This window comes from Anabrus simplex, chromosome 3 (assembly GCF_040414725.1).
Source record: "Anabrus simplex isolate iqAnaSimp1 chromosome 3, ASM4041472v1, whole genome shotgun sequence".
NCBI lineage: Eukaryota > Metazoa > Arthropoda > Insecta > Orthoptera > Tettigoniidae > Anabrus > Anabrus simplex.
Genome location: NC_090267.1, coordinates 434,651,154 through 434,677,400, shown reverse-complemented (window position 1 = coordinate 434,677,400; position 26,247 = coordinate 434,651,154). Strand labels below are relative to the sequence as shown.

Here is a 26,247-nt window from a genome sequence, read left to right as displayed (position 1 = left end):
AAATAGCTTGGTCTTTGTCGCTGTTGTTCTATAAGACAACGTATATCGGTGCGGGAGGAAACTACCACATCTTGTCCTCATGTTTTGTACCCGGCTGCAGATCCAGATATGACCGATCGTCTTCAGGTAGGCATTTCTTTAGGCCCCCTAAAGAGAGTGGTGTTTTACTGAAATGGGAGAAGGCTATCCATAGAAAAGACCGAAAATTAACTCATGACTGTTTCGTGTGTGACATTCATTTTTGTGATGACTTTCTAGTAAAAGTAGACTCATTTACGGTGAATGGTGAAAGAGTAGAGATACCAAGACAGCGCTGGAAATTAAAACCAGAAGCATTTCCTCACATATTTCCTAATCTACCCAAGTATATTTCTAAGGCAGTTGAGAAACGCAACTACCCCACGAATAGGCAATCTACACGAAGAGATTTCTCTAATAAAAGCCCTGAACAGATCATAAATATTATCCGCGCACTTTTTAGTGATAGATTTTTGTACTCCTTGGAGAAGTAAGAAGGGTTCCGGTAGTACTGCCAACTGAATGGAAATGAAATCTGAATTGAATCGATAATATGATCGATCGATATGAATTTTATAAACCTTTATTATTTTAAGCAAACAACTGTGTCACACACACAATATTTAATACTATATAACATTTCCCGTTGCGAAAAGTGTTCCTAGCATGAATTCTACAGTTTGGCTTTGCTGTGTAAACAACAACAGTACGAGTACTTAAAGTGTACGCCAGATGGCGCACAGCGATGATAAGCGATTCTTAGTTTGTGTTTCAAAGGTTGCCAATACGAATCTCGAAGATAACCAAAGTCGACCGCTTCAGCACTAGGGTGTAAATCTATCACTAAAAAGTGCGCAGATAATATCAGTGATAGTGATCAACCTGTATGCTCAGCAGTTGAAGATAGCTCTAACGTCGCAGATGCTAGGAAAACAATTGCGTTATTTAAGAGGAGATTGAAGAATCAGAAACGTAATTTTATTAGAATGCGGAATCAACTCAGATACATTTGCTTGAAAAAGACATTTCTGATATAAAATCAAAGAGAAATTACACTCAGTCAAACAGTTCGCTTCTCTCAGCAAAAAACAGAAAATTATAGTCGATACAGTGTTAAAGAAATGTCAAGTGAAAAGTAAAAAAGGAATGAGATATAGTGATGAATTTCTTCTTGATGCACTTCTTTTAAAAATGAAGTCTCCCAAGGGTTATCGGTACTGTTTAAATCATGACTTGCTGCCTTTGCCTTCTGAATCCCACTTGAGAAATTTGGTGAAGGGCCTAAAATGTTTGTACGGCATATATGAGCATGCTATCGCTGCCATAGCAGATTTTTTTAATGGAAAGGAGGAACATGAATTCTTGACGAGGTAAAGTTACGAGAAGAAATTTGCTTTAACTCGGAATCGTTGCAAGTGAATGGGTTTTGTTGATTTGGAGAAACTTACTGAAGATAAAAGCAAGGGTCAGTTGGCAAATCATGCTCTAGTTTTAATGTTTGTTCCTTTTCTATATAACTGGATAAACCTATAGCAATATATGCTAGCCGGAATGCCACCCCTGGTGATATAATTGCAAACATTCTCATTCATGTCATCATACAGTTAGAGCAAGTACTGTAGGTGTCCGAATCATTGGTTTCACATCGGATGGTAGCCAGTCGAATAAAAAGTTGTGGAAATGCTTAGAAATATCTGGTAACATAAAGAACCTGAAGTGTTATATTTCCAATCCAGGTGACTCCAGCAGAAAATTATGGGCATTTTCAGACGTACTACATATATTTAAATGTGTATGAAATCATTTTCATAAGAAAGGACAGGTTAATTATAATGGCAATATTGTTGATTATTCATTCTACAGGAAAGTTTACGAATGTGACTCGTATCCTGAATTTTCCGGATTGAAAGTTTACTACAAACTGACCTCTGCCCACTTGGATCCTAATTCATTTCAGCGAATGAATGTAAGACTGGCATTTCAACTATTCAGTAGATCAGTCGCTATAGGTATACCATTTTATCGGGGTATTAAAACACAGGGTTTAGAGAACAGTAAACAAACGGAAATTTTCACAAGCAATTTAAACTGTCTGATTGACGCATTGAATTTGGCTATTTCCACTCAAGCACTGTATAAAGGATCACAGGCACATAAAACTTTAATTAAATGGCAGAATGTTCTCAGAGATACTCAAAATTCATTCGCTTCACAAAGGACACTGGAGTCTTTAAGAGTTACCGTGGAAAGTACCTTAGAAGTGTCTGAATATTTGTGGGAACACAATTATAGCAACGTTTTGACAGGAAACTTTAATCAAGATCACCTAGAACATCATTTCCGTATCCTGCGATCACTAAGTTGTGATGATCATCCATCCACTATTGTCTTTCTACATTTACACACGTTGCAGTCTATTTACGTACCGACGAAACTTGCCTTATCGTCTGGTGGAAACTGTGAGTACAGAGCTGAATCCCCATTGACATCTCTTGATAATCAAATGCGTATTCTTGCGAGAGAAATTGAAAGTAAAAATCTTGCAGTGAAGACACTAGCTGTAGATGAAATCAGGGAAAAAATTGTGATTATTGAAAATGACATTCAAATACCAGACTTGGGTAGCAGTTTACCTGAGTTAAAATGTTGATTCTTCTTCCGCACGAAGGAGATAAGAAGGGAGCTGGTTACTTCAAAGGCAGCGAAATCATCCAGGAAATATTCCAAAGTGTCCAGCAGATGAAATCATTTTCAAACGTAAGTTGCACGCTTGAGTTTCTTAGTAGATTTTGAAGTAGTAGTCCCGATAATGCCTCTGTTATCTTTGCGCTCAGTCAACACTGTGGATGACAGTGCCATCTGTGTGGGGGTTCACGGTAACTCGTGAAGATGTCGCACGTCCTCTTTGATACGCTATGGTTATACATAAGAGCCAAGCAGCATACTCAGTAAGTCATTCATTTATGTACCTTCATATCAATTTTTCTCAATCTAGAGTCAAACAATAAGAGTGTTTTTCCTTTTCTTTGTCTTATAGATTCAAGAAAGATTGTAAAACGACCTTAAAAGAATGGATTAGAGCAAGGTAACTAGAATACTATCAGGTAGGCTGATATTGCAGTTCCCGCTGCAGTCACCAGGAGGCTCCCTTGATGCTGACGTCATTGCGCGGGCAAGCCATTGTCGCCTGTCGAAGAGAGTATGCGTTGTGATGCACCTGGTTGATTAATTTCAAAGTAAACTAATATGGTTTTAAAAATGGGTAGCCACAGTAAGTGTGCCATTTCTGACTGCAAAAACAATACCTGTAGAACTTCTGAAGTTGTTTACCACAGTTTTCCTAAGAATGAGGATGTTCAAAGGTGATGGATTTTAAGATGCAAACAAAAAGATAACAGAGGACTACGAACAGCACGGAATGGAATGAAATGTTGGAATTGCCTCTGAAGAAGAAATTGCGGGTTGGTGCAGTTCCTTCGCAGAACATACCTAATTGGCATGAGGACAGTAGTGTTACTGGACAACAGACTGACTGTTCTTTAATATTGGGAAGTGTATCTGTCATGAATAGAGAGAAGCACATTTATTCATACGTTATCGAAGCATGAGTAAGCTGTGACATGAGTAATGTAAATACAGTATGTAGGAGACACCATGCACTGTACAGAACACTTATAATGCTTTAATATCATTGACACGGTTAGGTGTTATTGGCCCTCATGTTTGATATATTGAAGATCTTATCAATCAGGAAACATAAAATAAATTATAAAGAAGCCTCCTAAGATATGTTGCAATAACTGAATAGTAAATTATTTACTTTTAAGTCTTTGTTCTAGGGTTCGATTACTTGTTATATATTTATTTATTTTCATTTTGTCATTTATATTTGCTATAGTATTTTTCATCCCCACCTAATGCGACATATTTATATATTGTCATTGATTTATCATACAACCTTCAAAAATATTTCAAGTATATTTTATGTCTGGGGACAGGTGGGTTTGCATCCCACCATTTGCTGTACTTAACTCCAGTCAAATACCAGGATGGTACCTATCTCGCAGATCACGACCACTTCCTTCTGGATTTCTAGGCCTCAACCTTTGACATAATACAAAATCTTAAAAATTTAAATAGCCTTCTTTTCAAGAAAAATTTTCATTACAGGCCAGTTATGAACGGGAGATGTGCTAGCAGAAGAGAACACTGCTTGAGAGAGCGATGTCAACAATGGTAGCCTTGTCACCCAAGAAAAAAACCAAAGATGGATAAAAGTACCTCCACTAAGTCAACTTCTGCTGAAGTAGTTTCTGAAAACACAGAAATTGAGAGACTGAAAGAAGAACGGCAAGTTATGAAAATGGAAGATGAAGCCGTTTCAACAGCCCTGAAGAGAAGGCATGCCGCTTTGTTCAAAAGCAACTTTGTTTTTAAAAAAGAGCAGTTGGACTCTTAAGATTACCAAAAGTCCAAGATATGTTGCACCCTTGAAGAAAGCACCTACAAATTTATCAAAATGTAAAAGCATAATTAATACAACGGCTTCTCAAATTTCTTATAAAGTTCCAGAAATTCATGAAAAAGTAGTCCACCTGTATGCATGAACTAGGAATTTTATTGGCAACAGATACTGAAATCAAAAGTGAAAACTAGAGACAATGAAAATGTATCCTGCTAATAAGAAAGGACGATTGTGGGTTGCACCTTCGTCGGCTACAACTAGTACGACTTGAAGTTCTCTCTGGATACGTATATGGACAAGTTTCCAATAATAGTGTCAAATATGTTATGAAGCAGAATTTATTCATGTGCTTTAGTTGAAAACAAATTGTCATTGTAGAAGAACCTTAGTGCCAGAGAAAAGCCTAGCGGAATGTGTATATAAAGTGCTGTATTCGTTCGTACAACAACTGGACTGTGATTTGAAACTTCTAGTTGGCTACTCTCATCAATGATTTTACTGTATATACTGTACTACAGTAGTGCAATATTCATCACTTCATGTGCAATTTTTATTACATTATGTTCCAGTTTAAAGATAAGGGAAATTAATATTACATTTTGTGTCTTACAGCCAACAAAAATCTCTCATAAATATTTCATCATGTCAGGTTTTAGAATGAATTGTTATTTAATTGTTAATCACCCCACTCTAAAGTACCAGAGAAACAAGGAAATGCCATTTGGTCCTTGTTTCAATGACGGTTAAATCCTGACATTCACCTCCCCACGGTAGAGAGGGGGCAACGACTGCATATAAAAATAATATTTTATATGCAGGCGGCTAACGAATGAAGGGACCCATTATCTCCCGGTATAAGGAGAACCCCTACATCAAGTGCCAACAGTCTCTTTGAGAGTGGATGAGCTGGTATGGGTAAGGGCACTCTATTGTCCTGGGGACAAGAAATTGTTCCCAAAGGCGGAGGAACCAGTTTGGTCAATGGGATTAGGATACAGAAGGCAACGGGAAACCACTGCATGAAAGATGCTGAGAGATATTCCAATAAATTCACATGGCATGGCTGCAACGTCAAGATCAGAGCTGGCCGTGTGGATCATCAACCTCCGTTCGGAGACGACATCTTAAGAAGAAAAATTGTTAACCCACCTTTACTGTGATGGACTGGTTTGAATGCTGACGTTTAACAATGCTGGTGGTACTCGCCTGTGTAGCTTGTCCCTGTGATGATATAACAAACGGGTAGACCAATGGCTACCATTAATCCCGCAGTGCTTTTAATGATACCCTCCTGGGATTAGAGGAATGTTCAGCAGGAGGAGTTGCAAAAACATTCACAGACACATCAATTGGAGTTGATGCAAAATTTTACAAGACTGTTTGTTTTCAGGCTAAACAATTTAAAATAGATAATTTACAAATCTGTTATTACATTTAGTATAAAAATTGGAACACAAAGACCATAAAATAACATACATACATTATCATTACAGACTGTTATTGCCTTTTAGTGTTCAGTATGAAAGCCTTTGTGAATTTACTAAATGTCGCCACAATCCTCTATTTGCAACTAGTGCTGTGGCCTCATTTAGTTCTATACCTCTTATCTTTAAATCGTTAGAAACCGAGTCTAACCATCGTCGTCTTGGTCTCCCTCTACTTCTCTTACCCTCCATAACAGAGTCCATTATTCTCCTAGCTAACCTATCCTCCATTCGCCTCACATGACCCAACCACCAAAGCCAGTTTATGCGTACAGCTTCATCCATCGACTTCATTCCTAACTTAGCCTTTATCTCCTCATTCCGAGTACCCTCCTGCCATTGTTCCCACCTGTTTTTACCAGCAATCATTCTCGCTACTTTCATGACCGTTACATCTAACTGATGAATAAAATATCCTGAGTCCACCCAGCTTTCACTCCTGTAAAGCAAAGTTGGTCTGAAAACAGACCGATGTAAAGATAGTTTCGTCCGGGAGCTGACTTCCTTCTCACAGAATACTGTTGACTGCAACTGCGAGGTCACTGCATTAGCTTTATTACACCTTGATTCAATCTCGCTTACTATATTACCATCCTGGGAGAACACACAACCTAAATACTTGAAATTATATACCTGTTCCAGCTTTGTATCACCAATCTGACATTAAATTCTGTTGAATTTCTTACCTACTGACATCAATTTAGTCTTTGAAAGGCTAATTTTTCATACCATACTGATTGCACCTATTTTCAAGTTCCAAGATATTAGATTGCAGGCATTCGGCACAATATGTCATTAAGACCAAGTCGTCCGCATAGGCCAGACTGCTTTCAACATAACTGAATCCTTCCCTGCCACTTTACACCTTTCAGCAGATGATCTATGTAACCTACAAACAGCAAAGGTGAAAGATGACAGCCTTGTCTAACCCCTGTAAGTACCGTGAACCAAGAAATCATTCTACCATCAAATAATTTTCAGTAATTTTTAATTTAGATTGACATGTAATAGTTTGTTTCTTAGCCTTAGTAACATTTTATTTAGAATGATACACAGTTTGTGAGTTAATTGTAATGCAAGATAAAGTAATGAGATCAACAAGTCCTAGAAATACTTGGTAGATTGTAGAGCCGCTAAAGAAGAGAACACTGGGCGAGTTGACCGTGCGGTTAGGAGCGCACAGCTGTGAGCTCGCGTCTGGGAGATAGCGGGTTCAAACCCCACTGTCGGCAGCCCTGAAGATGGTTCTCCGTGGTTTCCCATTTTCACACCAGGTAAATGCTGTGTCTGTACTTTAACTAAGGCTACGGCCCCTTCCTTCCCATTCTAAGGCCTTTCCTGTCCCATCGTCGCCATAAGACCTATCTGTGTCGGTGCGACATAAAGCAACTAACAAAAAAAAAAAAAAAAAAGGAAGAGAACTATAGGTTCTCAACCTACGGTACTTAGCCAACAATAAAAAGATTGTAATAAGTATTGACTAGGTGGAATATAAATTAAAAGTTATCAGTGGCAGACTAAATTTTAGCACCATCAGACTGTATTAGTTTGTTTTCTTTGTATTCATACGCATGGAAGGATTTCCATTGTGATCACAGTATTTGTCAATTACTATGGGATGAAACATTTCTACACGCCTAAAATTTTTTGCACAATATACAGGATGATTTAGCTAAGTTGTCCACTTCAAATATCTTCTGATCTGTTAAAGATATATACATTCGGTTTTCAAGTTTAAGGTGCTCGTAAAATACTGTCCTATTCCTCTCGATCACATACATAATTACCGTGAAACCGATAGCAACTTTAAAAAAAAATGGGATTATACTAAATTCACCAGTAGAACAATGTAGAATCAAGCAACATATTCAGTGATTTCTTTACTTTTCAAATCAGACGAATAGTTTTGGAGATATTAAAGGGTTTCGTATGTGTGGATATTAGACAGAAAGTGATGTGCCACTCATTGTGATGCCCAGTGTATTGTCCTCCTGCATGACTCGTGCTTTGTTGATACACACACACATACCGAACGTATTCCATACATAGCATGTTGTGATGGTACTGAGCATTGTAGAAATGTTTGATGGTCAGCGACACTTGTAAGAATAAAATTAGACGAGACGTCCACAAGAGTTGTGTTTCATTTTAAATTTGAATGTGTAAATTAATTCAATTTTCTCAGGTTAGCCAGTATTGAAAGAGTACAGTACTTATTATTTATCCTGTTCAGTAAGGTGGTTTCAGATATTTTCACTAGGATACAGGATGAGGTGTAGTGGGCTGGGGGGAGGGGATGCTTACAGATAACAGATGGCATTCCACACATGCCACCATTGTACAGTTATGTTCTGAGTAGACTCTGCAGAAGTGGAGGGAAATCTACTACAGCAATGTGAAAAAATTGGACTTGCTTCTTATTTATGGTGAATCTAAAAGAAATGCGATATCACCGGTAATTTGATATGCGGAGAGGTATCCATTGCAACAGTGTCCATCACGAACTTCCCTTTCGAGATTGTGTAGGAAATTGATATCTGATAGAAAATGAATGCCTTGTAAGAGAAACAAACAAGCAAGCAACAGGTGAATCAACGACAATAGATGTTCTTACAGCAGTTGTGCACAATCCACAGATGAGCACGAGGGACATTTTGAGGGGCACAGGAATAAGCCAGCCAAGTGTCATTCGTATTTTGCAACAGCACAAGTACTATCCGTACTCATATCACTTCACCAACAACTGCATGATCATGATTATGAAAGGTGGGTGGAATTTTGTCGGTATTTTCTTCTGCAAGTACGAGACAATAGACAATTCTTCCACCAAGTTCTTTTCATCAATGAAGGCATGTTCAGCAACCATGGAGCGTGAACCTGAGGAACATGCACTACTGAGCTGCAGTGAACCCGTGCTGGCTGAGGCTGGTGGAACACCAGAGGCAGTGGCAGATGTGTGGTGTGGGATACTGGGGGCTTCGTGATCAGTCCATACTTTATGGAAGGTACATTAACTTTCTTATTACCTGTTGTCCTTGAAGATGTTCCACTTGACATATGTACGTGCATGTGGTTCCAACACGACAGGTATCCTCTTCACTACACTCGTTGCTGGAGAAGTCCTTAACAGGTCTTTCCCTGACCAGTGGATTGGGCTTACAAGGGGGCATTCCCTACTAGTCACCACTGATTTCGCTCAAACATATAGAACATGCAGGGCTTGGCAAGAAATGAAAGTACCCGAAGTGGGTACTCCAGATGGCCAAGCGTATAGAAAATAAAAATAAAAATGTTGACGTGGCTCTCGCACCGTATAAGCCACTTACATTAGTGCGCACGCTGAGCAGTTGTTGGTGCAGCGGTAAGAGCTCTGACTGGTAATTCGATGGACGTGGGATCGACTGCCCATGTGGAGACTTTTTTCTGTCAACTTTTATATTATTCATTTTCCAGTTACGCAAAGAGGTGAATAATTCATTTTATTTATTTATATGCAAAAGGCATAGAAAAAGTAAAAAATTGGGATTTCATTGTCAGAATTTTTTCTACCTATGCCAAGAATCTATTGTTTGTGTACAGCTGCCAGGAGCAACCTTCACTTGTCAGGTGAAAACGAATCTCACAGCGAAACGACTATTCACGTTTATGGCACATTCCCCAAGGAGGAGAGATCATCAGTAAAGGAGAAAAAAAAAATTTCTGTTTGAACACGTCGGGATAGTTCGCAACTCCAAATTTTCTACAATTGCGCGCTCATTACAAAAATGACGTCCTATATGCCTTTTTTTTATAAATAAAAAAAATAAAAAAATATAAAAATTGAGATAAACATTCTCCACATGGGGAGCCGAACCCACGACCATCGAATTACTAGTCCAAGCTCTTTACCGCTACGCCAACAACCGCTCGGCATGCACACTAACGTAAGTGGCTTATACGTTGAGGGAGCCGCGTCAACATTTTTATTTTTATTTTCTATACGCTTGGCCATCTGGAGTTCCCACTTTGGGTACTTTCATTTCTAGCCAAGCCCTGCATGTTCTATACATTTGAGCGAAATCGGTGGTGACGAGTAGGGAATGCCCCCTTGTTAGAGGAACAGTTAGGTGGCCAGCATGTTTGACCAATCTGATTCCTATAGATTTTTCTTTGGGATACATTCAAGACAATGGCTATCGGCATCCTGATGACTCCAGATAACCGAAAGCACCGCATCGGTGCAGCATGCCGTATGTTATCGAGAGATGCACTTCAGTCCGTGCATTCATTTCTCACCAAAAGATTGCAGATGTGCATTGCGGTTGATGGTGTTGTTTTCGAGCACATGTTCAACTAGTGACTTGAATTCAAATCACCTGTAAGTGAACAAGAACGTGAAAAACGAGCATGACCTTTCCATTTCCAGGAGCAACAGTACAGTACTACATAAACACATTACAGGAGCCTTTCCTATTTGTTAAATGTACGTGTTCAAATTTAACCTTTAGCAGTGGTTGAATTGGGCCGGTATGGCATACCGGTATAAAATACAGATTGCAAATTTGGATGTCAAAAAGCATATCTAAAATAATCATTTAAAATAAATCCTTTCAATGAAACTGTATTCCTTACTTCAGAAGGAATTTACCCTCTATAGCTCACAGATTGTAAAACATGGGTTGTATAGATCGTCCTCCGTTTTTCTGCTGTGCATGGCCCTTTCCTTTCTTATCAATATCTTTAGTTTTCAAGGGACCTGACTTTTCTTTTTTCCTCTTTCAACATATTTTATTGTTATGAATGGCTGGTAACCTCCATGTTTCACCTTTAAATTAACAGCCACAAGCACCATCACCAGAAGGAATTTCTGCAGTCCCTCAAAAAAGTGATAAGTGCATGGTAGTTTATCTCTCTTAGAATATCTATGCTTGTGTTAAACTATCTCACTCAGTTTATTTGAATATGTTTTTGTTTCTATTTTTAGTTTTTTCAGGAACATTGTATACCAAGTAACACAAGTGTGGATATGCCTGGAAGAGACTTAAATAATACCATACACTCAACAACTTTTTGAGTAAGTGCACATTTCCCTGCATGATGCAAGTTGTTGAAATGAGGCAGAATGAAACTGTTCCTAAAAGCAAAAATACCTGAACTTTTTGTCTGAACAGCGGTGAATGATAACTTACCAACAGTAGTTTATTCCCAACCCGACGACTGTCTATTGCTAATGTACATCGATCTTACATGTTGGTTTTAAGGACCAAAGAGCCCAACAATAATGTTGTCCATTAAATTTGCATTAATTCTTTCTAATGGCCATGTCATTCATTGGATTTTGAAGTTGTTGATTTCATCTCATGTATTATGTACTCGTGAGGAGGACAATAAAGCATTTAAATTATTCGAATTTCACTGTGTTATCTGGTCTTCTCGAGATAATGGCAAGATATATGTGTTTATCAACAAGGCGTGAGTTAAGTACAAGAACTACGTACCCGACATCAAGGCCAGAAGCGCATCTCTTTCTGTCTAATACCTGCACATGGGAAACACTTAAATATCTCCCAAAAGTACTTGTCTGATTTAAAAACTAAGCAAATCACTGAATTTGCCGCTCAATTCTTAATTGTTCTATTGGATGAATTTAGTATTGAAACCCTTTAATACTAGGTGAATCAAATATAAACCAAAATTATTTTTTACAATTTTATTGAATCTACCAACAAATACAAATACACAACAAGCACCTCATTTTTCTACATATCCTCCCGAATTTGACACACATTTTACCACCGAATTGGCAACTTTTTATGCCACCCTAAAAAAAGGAAGAAGATAGAACACGTATATGCAGCCAGTTGCGCACGTACTCCTCTACTGCTGCATCGTCATGAAATCGCTTTCCTCTCAGTTCTTCTTTCAGTGGTCCAAACAAGTGGTGGTCACAAACCGACATCTGGACTGTAAGGAGGGTGTTCCATAAACTGTTGCCAACACCATAAGAGTGAAAACCGCTAATTGACTGTGCCAGTTCCGCTAGAAATACGCTAAATTCTTCAACATTTAATTTAATGATAAATAAAATGTGCAGTCTTGCATATTTTTTTCTCTGCTTGGAGCAAAGCTTAACAGGGCATAGAATTGGGAATGGTTGCAATAGCACCACTTCGTTAAAAGCGAGTATGATTTATTAAATATAAGATATTTAGTGCTTACCTGCTTACCGCTTACTGTCAAGCCATACCCTCGTAACAACGCAATAAAAGTACGGTACTAAAATCACCAGGCAATACGATGCTGTTACACTATACATTTTCCGCAGAATTTTAAGATGCCAACGTCTGTTGATTTGTCAGTGATGATACTGTAAGGGCTGTCACTTATATATTTTTTCAACTCGTTTATGAAATGAGGGCTAAGTCTGTTTTAATTATTGCAGTATACTTTGTTCTATGCATATGCTGGCAACAACCGAGTCTGTAAACATCGTCTTGCAAACTTCGGCAAAGTGATTAGTGGTATAAACTACAGTGTTCCGGAATAAACACACTTGATATTTAAACATGCGCACACAGTAAGAACGAGTCATTAAGGCAGAGGTAATAAAAATTGATAAAGTAAATAATTTAAACAAAATAATACCCACACAGAATGCATGCACAACACACTGATGAAAGTCACTAAAATACTAAATACTTTTAAAAATGAACCCTGTGGTGTTGCAGTAAAATTATGTAGTCCCACATAGACACCAGTGATGAACTGAATATATACTCTCACAAAGGAAAACAGATCTCATCCAGTAAAAAAACTATAGGCCTACTTCCCAATTACACAAAGGTGATTTACAATCTTGACCCAACGGAAGTGAGAGACAGTTTTAGTGGTACTTCCACCGGGGACTAGGTACATTCCAATTTTTTCCATTAATTTGATTCAGTAATAGTTATGCCATAAATGTGTGGCATTACTTTTTACAAAGACACTAGAAAACCCCCCCGACACATCAAAATTCCACTAGCCTCTAAGTGCATTTTTTTTTTTTTTTGATGCTAGAAGGATTTAGAATCCGCCAGATTTAGCGGGAAATCCGCTAAGTTGGCAACACTGGTTCCAGAGGTGTCCAGTGCATTTCCTCCAGTTTTTCCCGTGTTACATCAGCAGTGTGTGGCCATGCATTGTCGTACAGAAGAACAACATCTTGGATTGGTTGCTGGCGACATTTGTTGCGATATGTAGCTTTTGTCTCGACCAAAAGATGGCAGTAAAAGGCTGCATTCACGGTCCTTCATTCATGATAGATGTGACCGTAGTTTGGACAGCAAGAAATCATCGAAATCTATTCATTTTATTTTGAGAATGTCATGTACTGTGTTATCTAATTTTGAACGGGTGAACATTTTGAAAATTTTCCATATAAAACATATGTTGTAGGAAATCATAAACATTAATGGACAATTTATATTGAAAATCTTTTCGGAACTGTAAAAAAATTATTATTATTATTATTATTATTATTATTATTATTATTATTATTATTATTATTATTATTATTATCTGAAATTTTGTGGTAACTGATATCTGTTTAGAAGAATTATGTTTTAGGACTCATAAACATTTCAAATATGGCAAGAATTATGTTTGAAGAAATGTTGGTATTTAAATAACTGTGTAACTGTACATAAATTTTGAGGCAGTGTGTACTGCCACATGTCATTTTTTGGTAAGGAAATTTGTGTGTGTTGCAATCGAAAGATTTCGAACTTTGGCTGCGGAAACAAAGTGTATTTTGATTGGTCATAAAAAAACATTTTTAATTGGTGAATATGAATGTTGGGAGTAATGCGATTGCCCCATTGGTTACCTGGTGAACGGACTATTTCCGTCTTCGGGCTCCTCGTGAGAGCGAAGCAAGTTTTCCGCATCTTTGATTTCTGACCAGCTTAGCTGGTGGACATGCTCGGCGTCCGGCCCCGTCTGGGGATGCCAGCCCCCAGGGTAAGTGCTATTCTTTCTTTGTGTTTCAGCCTTTAACTTATTTTAATGTAACTTTTCACTGCAATGTAAATTAACATTCGTGTGAAAGAGTTTACCCACGGTACCCAAATTCACCAGTTAAATCGTCTGAGTGACTTAGCTTTTCAGCTAGTCATCATGTTTTATTTCCGGAGGCAATTTCATTTTCTTTTGGTGAAGTATTTTGTAATTAAAATGTAAATCTAACTTTCTCTTTCTTGATTTTTGATCTTGTAAGTGACATGTAAAATTTTGTTTCCCTTGGAGTTGCCTTGCATAACTCAGTGTTAGCTTCTGAGTCAAAGTCTAAAGCTCCTGTTGTTCTAAGGTTTTGATTATTTTGTTGTTCTTGTTTTTTAATTTTATTTAAATGCCTTTGTATTCACTCGCTTAATTTTCGTTCACTACATTACTTGTTTTGCCTCATTGTTCATTTGGTGCTGTACGTTAATTTTCTTTGTTAATTTAGTAAAGAGTTAAGGGTGATCGTCGTGTACCTCTTTTTCCCCATAACGCTATACGTTCACATGGACCTTGTAGGGTTCCTTCCGCTGTCCACTTCCTGTCATTAGTTGCCGTATATTTTATGTCGTTTAATTTTAATTTTGTGATTGGTTTTATTTTTTCAGAAAACAGTTGCAAACACTTTTGCAGCAGAAAGGCATGTTTTGGTCTTAACTGGGCCAGCAGCGCCTCGTTCCCGCCCCTCCATACTTGCTTGTTTTTACTCTGGGGTGTAATGATGAACCCAAGTTTCATCAGAAGTCACTGTGTGACACAAAAAGTCACAGCCTTTCTCCTCTTAGCAATTCAGATTCCTCGACAAACATCCTGGCTTTTTTTTTTTTTTTTTTTTTTTTTTTTTTTTTTTTTTTTTTTTTTTTTTTTTTTTTTCCTGGGTGAGAAGACAAGGAACCCACAAGACTAGTTTTTCAAAGGTCAAATTCGTCATTGAGGATGGATTGAACACTTCCAAAGCTTATTCGTACAAGCGAAGCAGTTTCATAAATTTTTATGCACTGATCTTCTTCAAAAGGTCACGTACAGCATGAATGTTGTCTGCAGTGATGCTTGTCCGCGGTCGTCTTTGGTTGGGTTCATTTTCCACTTCTTCCCGTCCTGCCAAAAATTATTTGTGCCATTCATACACCTGGGTCTTTGAAAGGGTTGCACCCCCAAATTGTGCCCGGATCCTTCTCAAAATATCTGTAAAGTTTTGGTGCCTTCTTTCTCCAGAAACTTGATGATGATGCGCTGCACAATGGACATGTGTACCTCTTGCTCTCTCATGGTGTACTGAAGCGAGCAGTCACCGTGTGGTGTGTGACACATCAAGACCCTACTCCGGACATCCCCACCAACATCCTCTCAAAGCCCCACCCACTTCAATTTGCTACCAGAGCTGCTCATTTTAAATTCCAGTTTATATTTGATGCACCTAGTATCTTCTCAAGTACTTATCAGATTTGAAAAATAAACATGTCACTGAATTTGTCACTCAATTTTTAATTGTTCTATTGAGTGAAATTACAGTAGTATAGTCCCAGAAACTGATAATGGTGATTCTCCTTTAAACAGAACATATATAACCGTATTCATTACTTGTTTCAAGTTGTGATCGTTTCATTTTCAGTTGTTGATCCAAAATATTACTGTATTTTCATGATTGCTCTTTGGTCTCCATTTTAGAACTGTAAAGTTTTTATTTTTTCAGAAAATGCTTTCCTTTTCTATGGAATAATTTAACTGGTCTTTCCTGTGAACAATAAGTAAAGGACATTACATTTGTTTAGGAAGGAAAAGGCATGAAAGAGACTCCATCATTAAACTGATAAATGTTATGTTTTTAAAGTGAATTCCATTGATAATTTAATGGTCAGTGGCATTTTAATCCAAAGAATATATATTTCTGATCTTTGTGATAAACTATGACTTCTTATCTGTTTATCTTCTGCATATGGGTAATTTCTGTTTGCAGGTCATGGACACCATGCTTGAACAACCCTGATAAATCTAGCTGTGGTGACAGTGAGGGTAAAGATAAATATTGCTGTCCTCTCTGCTATGAAGGTAGCATGGTGGTACAAGCTGATGATACATTTGACGATACGTTGTTAGAGGACAACAGAAGGATAACTGGTTTGGTGAATGGGTGCAACCAGGAACTATCTCCCAGTGAACACTGTCGGGATGCTGTGGATCTGGTAGATTGTCGGGACCTGAATGCTGCAGACATCAAGGATAGCAGTGAAGAAGGAGTAGCTGGGGAGTGTAAGGTGATGTACAACTGCGTTCTCTGCGAACAATCTTTTCCAACTCTGGCAGAGTGTTTGGAACATTCCTCTCTGCATGCAGAGTCCAACAAGTTCCCTTGTAGTATGTGCCGGACATGTTTTCCAGACAGGATACAGTTTGAATATCATGTCGAAGAACATCTGGCACAAGATGAACAGTTGAAGGGCAGCCTTTATGTATGTTCATTGTGTGGATGTGAGCTACTTAGTGAGACTGAGTTAAAGGCCCACTCATGTTTCGTCAAGCTGCCTCATGCATTCAGATGTAGTGTTTGCAATAAAAGTTTCCGGACTGAAGACCGATTACTCTTCCATCAACAGTTTCATGAAGGGGTCACACCCCTCCATTGCCAGCCTTGTGCCAAAACCTTTCCTTATGAAAGTAGACACTATCAACACTGGAAATTTATCCACAATGGTGAGAAACCCTTTGCCTGTAGTGAATGCGACAAAACATATATTAAGAGAAGCCTACTGGAGGCACATCAACGTTTGCACACGGGAGAACGTCCTTTTGAATGCAATCTTTGCCACAAGAGGTTTCATGATAAACCAACTCTGAAATCGCACAGTATGACTCACTCCAAGCCATTCCAGTGTGATCATTGTGGGAAATGTTTTAGTAAGCAAACAGAACTCAAGAAACATCAGCTTGTACACAAGTCATCTTATGAAAAACCAAGACCGTATCAGTGTGAATATTGTCAGAAATATTTTGTTGCAAAAAATGTATTGGTCGTACATTTGCGCATGCACACAGGTGAGAAGCCATACCTCTGTATTACATGCGGTGAGCGTTTTAGTCACATAACGGCACTCAACAAGCACGAGAGAGTACATTCAGATGAAAGGCCCTTTTCCTGCCACCTGTGTGATTGTAGTTTTAAATTTAAGGCTGAACTTGACAGTCACGTGCGCAGACATACCGGGGGACGGCCATATATTTGTGACATTTGCGAGAAACGCTTCATAACAGAGGGTGTGTTCCGTCGGCACCGCAAGATACATATTGGGAAACGGCCCTTCAAATGTGATGTTTGTGGTAGGGCCTTCAGGCGATTATATGTCCTAACAGAACATAAACGTATACATACAGGAGAAAAACCTCATTCCTGCGACATGTGTGAAAAGCATTACCGGCTGAAGCAGGAACTCCTGAAACACAAGAAGACTCAGCATGGGCAGTCAAATATAGTTGACAACTCAACAGTTTAGTAAGAAAATAGAACTCAAGAAACATCAGCTTGTACACAAGTCATCTTATGAAAAACCAAGACCGTATCAGTGTGAATATTGTCAGAAATATTTTGTTGCAAAAAATGTGTTGGTCGTACATTTGCGCATGCACACAGGTGAGAAGCCATACCTCTGTATTACATGCGGTGAGGGTTTTAGTCACATAACGGCACTCAACTCAACAGTTGATGACTCTTCTAGAACATACAAAGGCTTGACACCAAATCCAGTGTTCTAGTTCCAAAGGCAACCAAAAAGCATTATAATGCTGAACCACTGTTGGAGGAGGACCCATTGATATGTTAGAACTTGGCTTAAAGCATTCATGTTCATTGATCATGGAGTCATCCAATTCTGAAGGTTAATCCTGAAACAAGATAGGGGAACCTCGTGAAAGCAAGAGGAACCATTACAAAGTAACCATGAGTACTTTGGTGGACTGAAAAGATATCAGTCTGTTTCACCTGAATTAGCAGTACCTGTAAAAGAAGAGAGACATACAAAACCCAAAACTTGGGCACAATGATGTGTTCAGCTAGTACTGAATTATTATACTGGAATTAGTTGGAACACCTGCAAAAATGTAAAAAGCATATATATATTTGCATATTCTACTGGCACTAAATTTAAATACAAGAAGATAGTAGAGAATTCTGGATGTAATTGTGCATTCAGTTAGCTCAGAATTATAATTTTGGAGAAATCAACTCATATTTCCATAACAGGATTTCATATATTCTTTCAGTTTTACTATTGGTAAGTCAGTATTTCCTTACAGCTACCATAGTACAGCTACCTTATTTTTCAGACCATAAGACACCTTGATTTTAGGATGGAAATTTAAGATAAATATTATTTAAGTATTTCTCAACCAAAATTTTTATCAAGGAACATTACACTTTGAGCAGAGACACAAAATATCACAGTCCTCAATATATTAATTTCAATTATCAGTCATAAATGATGTTGTCCGAATGTTTACTTCCAGTATCAATTTCTGAGTCTACAAAAAGTACATTGCCTTCAGTACTGTTATACTTGGGGATTAAACATGACAACCTAGCCTCACCCCACTACTCTCCAGCAGCAGTCCAGTGTCTATGAGCGACTTACGGGATTTACTACGTCCACTGTAGCCAGAGTTGCTATATTGTCTACTACACTCGATACAGAGAAAGGGTAAAGACTGAAGAGAGAGTGAAGAAAGTGGTTTGGCAACTTCTCCACACCAAACAAGAAGCACTTAGAACTCATTAACTCAGCAGGGTGCACGGTGGTTGGCTTCCAGCTCACTTCCAGGAACTGAGGTCGTCATGTTTTGTCCCCAGGTATAAGATCATTGCTAATAACTAGAGCCCGGATTTCCATCCACTATCAAATCTCAAAATATGCATGCATTCATGCACTATCATATGGCAAAACATGTACAATAAACTGGAAAATATGGACTATGAAAATACAGTTGTTTTTGAAACATTGTATAACAACTAATGTAATTTCTCCAAATCATCTTGATTTAAGCTCATCCGTTTATCTGTCAGTATATTCTTAAACACAGAAATATCTTTCTACATCACAAGAAATGACAGGTGCATACTTAAATGAAGATATCTGGGACAATGCGAGGTCACCACAATGTGTCTTATATAAGCTTGACGAATTGAAAGTCGGGATTTGAACGGATCACTTTGTTCGACCCAACTCTGGTTGCCGCGGCTACTTGTCCATGTGATGATTCCAGACACTTTTGAATGTCCTCAATAACTGGTAATAATTGCCCAGTGCAATAACAAAGACTGCATGAGAGTTCCGGGTAGGAAATTCCAGGATAACAACGGAAGAGGGTTCAGTGCAAAACCAAGGTTTGTAAGCTGCTATCTCAGTAACGCGGTGACACAGAAGTGTTATACAAGTTTTGTTTTGTTCATCTAACACAGACGAACAAATGAGCCGTCAATGAGTAATGCACAATTTAAGGTTCAATGTATATCAGTGTATAACTGGGACACCTTATTCCTAAGAATTACAGAGATCGACGTGGGGACTTCCAGCTTACGTCATTGTTTACTCAACCAACAGATAAGAAAGTGCTTGGTTAATTGGATTATAGGACCTGTACCTTATGTACTAACATTGGTTGTAACTTAGGATGCCAGGAATATATTCTCTCCGTCGTCCAGTAATAGACATACTGTACAACGTGGGAAAATGGTCCTAAATTCTGCAAACCACCATTCACAAAAGGCACTATCATGCAGGTTAACATTGTATATGCGCCAAAGTCAGAAGAAAGCTCATATTATGCAATGATAAATGTCGAAATATTCACTATTAAATCCAAAATCTTCAAAATATTCATTATGCATGAATTTTCACCTAAAAAGGTCAAATTATGCAAACATGCAGGGGAAAAAGAATGGTTATTTTGAATCGTTAAGCCAAAAAACGAATATTTTCAAAGTTTGAGAAGGATAACAAGCTTATTTAAAAACATGCATTTGCATGGAAATCCAGGCTCTACAAATAACACATTTCTTAAATGATTTTTCACACTCTTGCACGATAGCTGGTCTCTTCATCCTTCCTGTTGGTGTTTGATCGTGGTTTGGTGTTTCCATCCATTTTGTCCATTCCCCACGCATGAAGACTTTAAATAGCTTGGTAACTGATATATCCTTTGGCTGCAACTGACTTTTGAGTCCCTCTAGTATGATCTCCAATTGAGAGTTCAAATCTTCTTGGTTGTTTCTGTTACGTGTGTTTTGAACTGGTCACACACGAAGGCCTGACTTTGTTAGGAGGCCACCAGGACGTTTTAGCAATAGTTAAAAATCATATATACTCTTAGCTATGTCTTTGTCCTATGAGGAATCCCTTATGGATTTCAAAATTATTGACTGATACCCATTTTTTAATTACTGTATTAAGTAGGCTTTAATATAGTATACTTATCATTTATGGACATACAGTATTATAAACGACCCTTGTAGTTATTAATCAAATTTTCATGTAAGCTTTGTCTTTTTGGCAACCTCCAAATGGGGGAAGCAGAAATAAATGCATATTTCTCTCTCTCTCATCCACACCTTCATTCCATTTTCATCCACTCACCCACCCACCCACTTTTTTTCTTGAACTTGAAGAACTTTTTTTGTAGAATTTTATCTTTACCATAGGAACGAGTTTAGTGCCATCTGCATAGCATGAAAAAATAACAGTGAAATGGATTTTTTCATGGCCAGCTATTTTAACCTTAAAAGGTCGTGTTTAATTAGGGAATGTTTTTTCAGTTAGTTCTGTTTAGAAGGTGCACAATTTAAAAATGTTTGCACAGTTGCTTCATTCAGTTACAAAATGAATTAGGAACTTTCATTTCTTATGTTGCTTTTGGATATCTCTCATACCTATTGCTTGAGTCATTGGCTTTGTAGTTAACCTTTGTGTGGTACAGTTCGAAACAAACACCTGGATGTACAGTAGTCCTAGTTTCTTTTCACAAGTAGCCAAAAATATACAGTTTCATAGCATGCACCTTTGATTTTTTTTTGTCGGAACACTGCACAGTCCGTGGTGTTGCTGTTCTTGTTGAGGTAAATGAAATGTGGTTAGGGGACCAGTATTATCTCTATAAATGAATGTTGTGTGAGTCCAGGATCATCAGCGAGAACTTCATGGTATCCACTAGCTTTGACATTGATTTTGTCAGAACTCTCATCACTCTCACTCCTCCTCACTTTCAATGATTTTGAAGTGTCTAAGAAATAAAATCACTGTCACTGTTCTGAACTGCATCAAAGATATCTGAAACACTCAACAAAACATACCTGTTTTTACAAATTATTATTATCATCATCATCATCATTCCCATAAATTGACACTTCTTGTGACCCTGAGTGTGAAGAATGCCTTCAATTCGGCAAGGTGGAGCGACATGTTGGTAGCTCTTGAAGAAGCTTTCAAGCTACCATAATATCTTATGGCGTATAATGAGAGATTACTTCAAAGATCGCACTCTGCTGTATGATACGGAAGATGGACAAAAGACAAAACATCTGATGGCTGGTGCAGCGCAGGGATCGATCCTTGGTCCAGATCTTTGAAACATAATATATGATGGCTTGTTACATTTGGAGATGCCAGAGGACACGAAGCTTGTGGACTACGCTGACGATGTGGCCGCCTTGATAGTGGCTCGTAATGTTCAAATGGCTCAAATCAAACTGAACCAGGTGATGCGGCGCATAAAAGAATGGATGATGAGCCACAGTCTAACACTAGCCGAACACAAAACGGAGATAGTTCTTCTGACGAGGAAAAGGATCGAAACTCTTGTACCAGTTACTGTTGGAGAGTTAGTGATTGAAACATCTGGGAGCACAAAATATCTAGGAGTGACACTTAACTCCAAGCTCACATTCTGGAATCATATTCAGAGAGCGACAGATAAGGCAGTAAAATACATGACTGCACTCGACAGACTGATGGGAAATATTAAAGGTTCGAAATCCAGTAAACGACGTCTTCTCATGTCGACGGTTCAGTCAGTGCTCTTGTATAGCTCTGAAATCTGGGCTGAATCCTTGAGATTTGTTTGGTATTGGAGAAGGATGTTTGCCGTACAACGGAGAGCAACTTTACGTATTGCATGTGCATACCGCACGGTTTCCGAACCTGCAATCCTCACAGTGGCAGCAATAGCCCCAATAGACCTACTTGCATTGGAGTGACATGAAATCTGGCGTATCCAAGGAGAGCTGGGAAAGAAATGTGCAAAGAAGCGTGCCTTCAATCAACGGATGAGGCGATGGCAACTTAGATGGGAAAGTGACACTTGGGGTAAATAGACAAGTGACTGATACCACGCTTGGATATCTGGGTTGAAAGGATCCATGGTGAAGTAAATTACTATCTCACGCAGTTTCTAACAGGACATGGATATTTTCGGAAATTCCTGCATAAAGTGGGCAGAGCGAGTGACGCAGCATGCACATACTGTCATGACGTCGACGACGTATTTCACACCTTCTTTGTGTGCGGCCATTGGACGATACAGAGAAGATGTGTGGAAACTGAACTAGGAGAATTGACAACAGATAATATTATTTCGGCGATGCTTTGAAATCAGGAATCCTGGGATCGCGTGGCAGTGTATGTGGAGGATTTCCTTCGTCAGAAGAAGAATAATTTGGAAGCATACGAACGTTCGTAAAGGTGAAATGAAGAAAGAAGAAGTCTGAAAGACAAAGCACAATATCACCCTGAAGTAATGTGAGAGTAGTTCCGGGGTGATGACACACATCGTGGGAAAAGGGGGTGTGGTTTTTAGTGGGTAAGAATCCCACACACTTGTGGAGTGCGGACCCTTCACAAGTGTCTTTTGAAGATTTTCCACAATCCCTCATTAAAAATATTATTATTATTATTATTATTATTATTATTATTATTATTATTATTATTATTATTATTATTATTATTATTGCTTCGGGAGTATCCGTGGAGCAGAAAGAGGTTAGAGGAGGTGCTGGGGTGAATGGGTCTATCTACAATATCAAAATTGAATTTAAAACTTTAACAAAGGTTATATTTCTCTTTAAATCGCTAACATAACAATCTTTTCACTGAGTGAATAACATGAGGTTACAGGTACAATGACAATTTCAAAAATTGGAAAATCCAAGATTCAGAACCTTAATAATTCTGGGCTTCAAGCCCCTAGGTTACAGATTTACAATTTGAAAATGGTATTATTTAGGTAAGGGCAGAAATCTCCTAATCCAAGAGCAGTAGCTCCCAAAAATTACAATATCTAGCCTTCCAGAGGCAGCCTTCCCCATTACAAAACTTTGAAAAGAGCTTACATGCTCTCGCATTCTTACAGCCCACTCAAGGCAACATTACACCAAAATATTACACTCTCTGGCCTCACAAGGCACGAATTACAAATGGAAATACTTTTACACAGGGGTATCTAGTACCCAACCTACCAGGCCTTTGCGGAAAAGAACAGGTTAAATAAATGACCCGAACACAAACTGAGTGGAGGCGTACACTGCGCTCCCAGATAATGAAAAGTTAAAACCTACAGCGCTCACGGCCGATGAAACTGGGGCTAATCCCAAACTACTGAGGTGGCTCGCATGGAACTCACTTTAATATATAGAAAGGAAACAGTTATGAAAACGTAGTCACCTCAAACCAAGATGAAGGGTAACTCGAGAGGGTAACTCACTCCCTATCCCCGATTTACAGTTGAAAAGTGTATGAAATTTTACATTAAGCAAAAGAAGATTTACATTTTAGAAAAGTTTGTTACATAGTTAAAGATTCGGACCTTCCCCTCGAATAAAGTTGCGGAGACAGCAAGAAAAATAGAATTTACTGCCTTAACACACACACACTCAGAAAGACGACAATCAATTGGCAAAGGAGCCTGAAAAGCCGCAGTTTATATACCCTCAGGGAAGGTTCGAGAGAATTCGGGACTAATCAGGACACACCCTCTTAATTTTTATTGGCAAGTTCAAAGTGAACAAGAAATGTGGGATTGGTTGAAAATTAATTACAAAAATTCCTGATTGGCCAGATTCAAAACTGGTGGAAAGAAAAGAAGTATTGCCAACCCAAAAATAAATGAACATAGAATCAGTTATGCAAACCTAGAAATACAAAACTTCTTAAGTATAAGTTCTTCCACCTTGCACCAGAGTGCATGATCAGAGTTTTTGGTAGAGTCATCTGTGGAAAAATGTCCAAACTTCTTGATGTATAGCCAACAAAAGTTGTCCTTGAAATCAAAGATGAACGTACAATACAGTGAAGAATGTTTTGTGTGAGCAAGAAACAATTAATTTAACTGGATTTAACTCACGTGAATTTGTATATAACTGTTTTCTTTTATTTTATTGTGTAATGTTAGACAAATATGAAGCGGCTATCCATTTCAGTGATGATTATATTAATTCATACGACGATTAATGATTATATACAAATAATTTGAAGACTGTAACCAAAATCAATTGATAAATTTTAGGATTTTCAAGCAGATACTTTACAATTTATCCATCATATTTCCTTTTCATGAATAAATATTAGTAAATAAGGTATAATTTAATATTGTTTATAGTTAGTTGGAATAGTACCTAAGTTAGAGTTAAGGTAGCCCAATTTATAATAACTGATATTACTATTGACGTTTGGTGGACTTTTTTAAATTTACATATCTGCATCATCTGGAATCCAGGTAAAAAAAGAAAAAAATTAAATTTCAATATTTACCCTGAGATGCCTACCGACCCTGGCTGGAGTTTTCTTCGACGCCAATCATCTTGGATGCAGAAGATGGCGCATTATAGTATTGAAAATGTGGACCCTTACGAGATTAATTTAATAATTATTATTGTGATCACAATTCAATATGGATCAAAACCATGAAGTTTATATCCTATGATAATTGATAGTACATACAGAACAGTGTTCAATTCATTATACTGCCATTCTTGCAACAAGAAGGCATATAGGCATTTGCAATGCTCCAACAGACAAAATCTGCTATCATGTTACTCATGCTGTTTAATGTACTTCGTAAAATTTTCAACAACTTACTTGACTGGCATGATTGTCAGACCTACCCACCATGAAACATTTCAGTGACAGTTAATCAGTCAATCAGTTACTACTGATCTGCATTTAGGGCAGATGCCCAGGTAGCAGATTCTCTATCTGTTGTTTTCCTAGTCTTTTCTTAAATGATTGCAAAGAATTTGAAAATTTATTAAACATCTCCCTTGGTAAATTATTCCAATCCCTCACTCCCCTTTCTATAATCAAATATTTTCCCCAATTTATCCTCTTGAATTTCAACTTTATCTTCATGTTTTGATATTTTCTACTGTAAAACTCACCACTCCAGCTTATTCATCTACTAATGTTATTCCACGCAATCTGTACACTGACAGCACGGAACATACTACTTAATGGAAATTCTAAGTTCCCATGGAGGGAAGTAGATATTTTTACCACCAATAGAGCATGTCAATTGAAAGGCTTGTCTCCTTTCTTCTAAATCTTCTCAGTCCAAACTTTGCAGCATTTTTATAATGCTACTCTTCTGTGGGAAATCACTCAGAAGAAATCGAGCTCCCTTTCTTTGGATTTTTTCCAGTTCTGGAATCAAATAATCCTGGTGAGGGTGCCATACACTGGAACCATACTGTAGTTGAGGTCTTACCAGAGACTTATATGCCCTCTCTTTTTCATCCTTACCACAACCCCTAAATATCCTCATAACATTGTGCAGAGATCTGTACTCTGTATTTACAATCTCACTTATGTGATTACTCCAATGAAGATCTTTCCTTATTTTAACACCTAGGTACTTACAGTGATCGCCATAAGGAACTCTCACTCCATCAATGCAGTAATTAAAACTGGGAGGACTTTTCCTAATCAGCACTATTCTGTCTAGGAGTTGCCTGGCCAAGGCAGTAGGCATGCTCAGTTCACTCGGAAGGACCTCGGTTCTGTTCCTTGCCAGGAAGTCAAATAATTTAAGAAAAAAGATTTCCACTTTTGGAGGTGCACATGGCCCTGAGCTTCATTCAGCCTACACAAAAAATGAGTACTTTTTTTAACAATTGGCTTTACGTCGCACCGACACAGATAGGTCTTATGGCGACGATGGGATAGGAAAGGGCTAGGAGTGGGAACGAAGTGGCCATGGCCTTAGTTAAGGTACAGCCCTAGCATTTTCCTG

At 38.1% G+C, this 26,247-nt stretch overlaps 1 protein-coding gene across 3 annotated transcripts in view; it reads left to right on the top strand.

Moving 5' to 3' along the window:
- Positions 1-20,630, top strand: part of LOC136867403 (oocyte zinc finger protein XlCOF6) — a 107,354-nt gene extending 86,724 nt beyond the window's left edge. For all 3 annotated transcript variants that reach the window (XM_067144599.2, XM_067144598.2, XM_067144600.2), the window contains one exon: positions 15,944-20,630. In XM_067144599.2, the coding sequence (XP_067000700.2) occupies positions 15,944-17,474 (1,531 nt within the window). In that variant the 3' untranslated portion in view covers positions 17,475-20,630. The remainder of the gene's footprint in view (positions 1-15,943) is intronic.
- Positions 20,631-26,247: the final 5,617 nt, after the last annotated feature.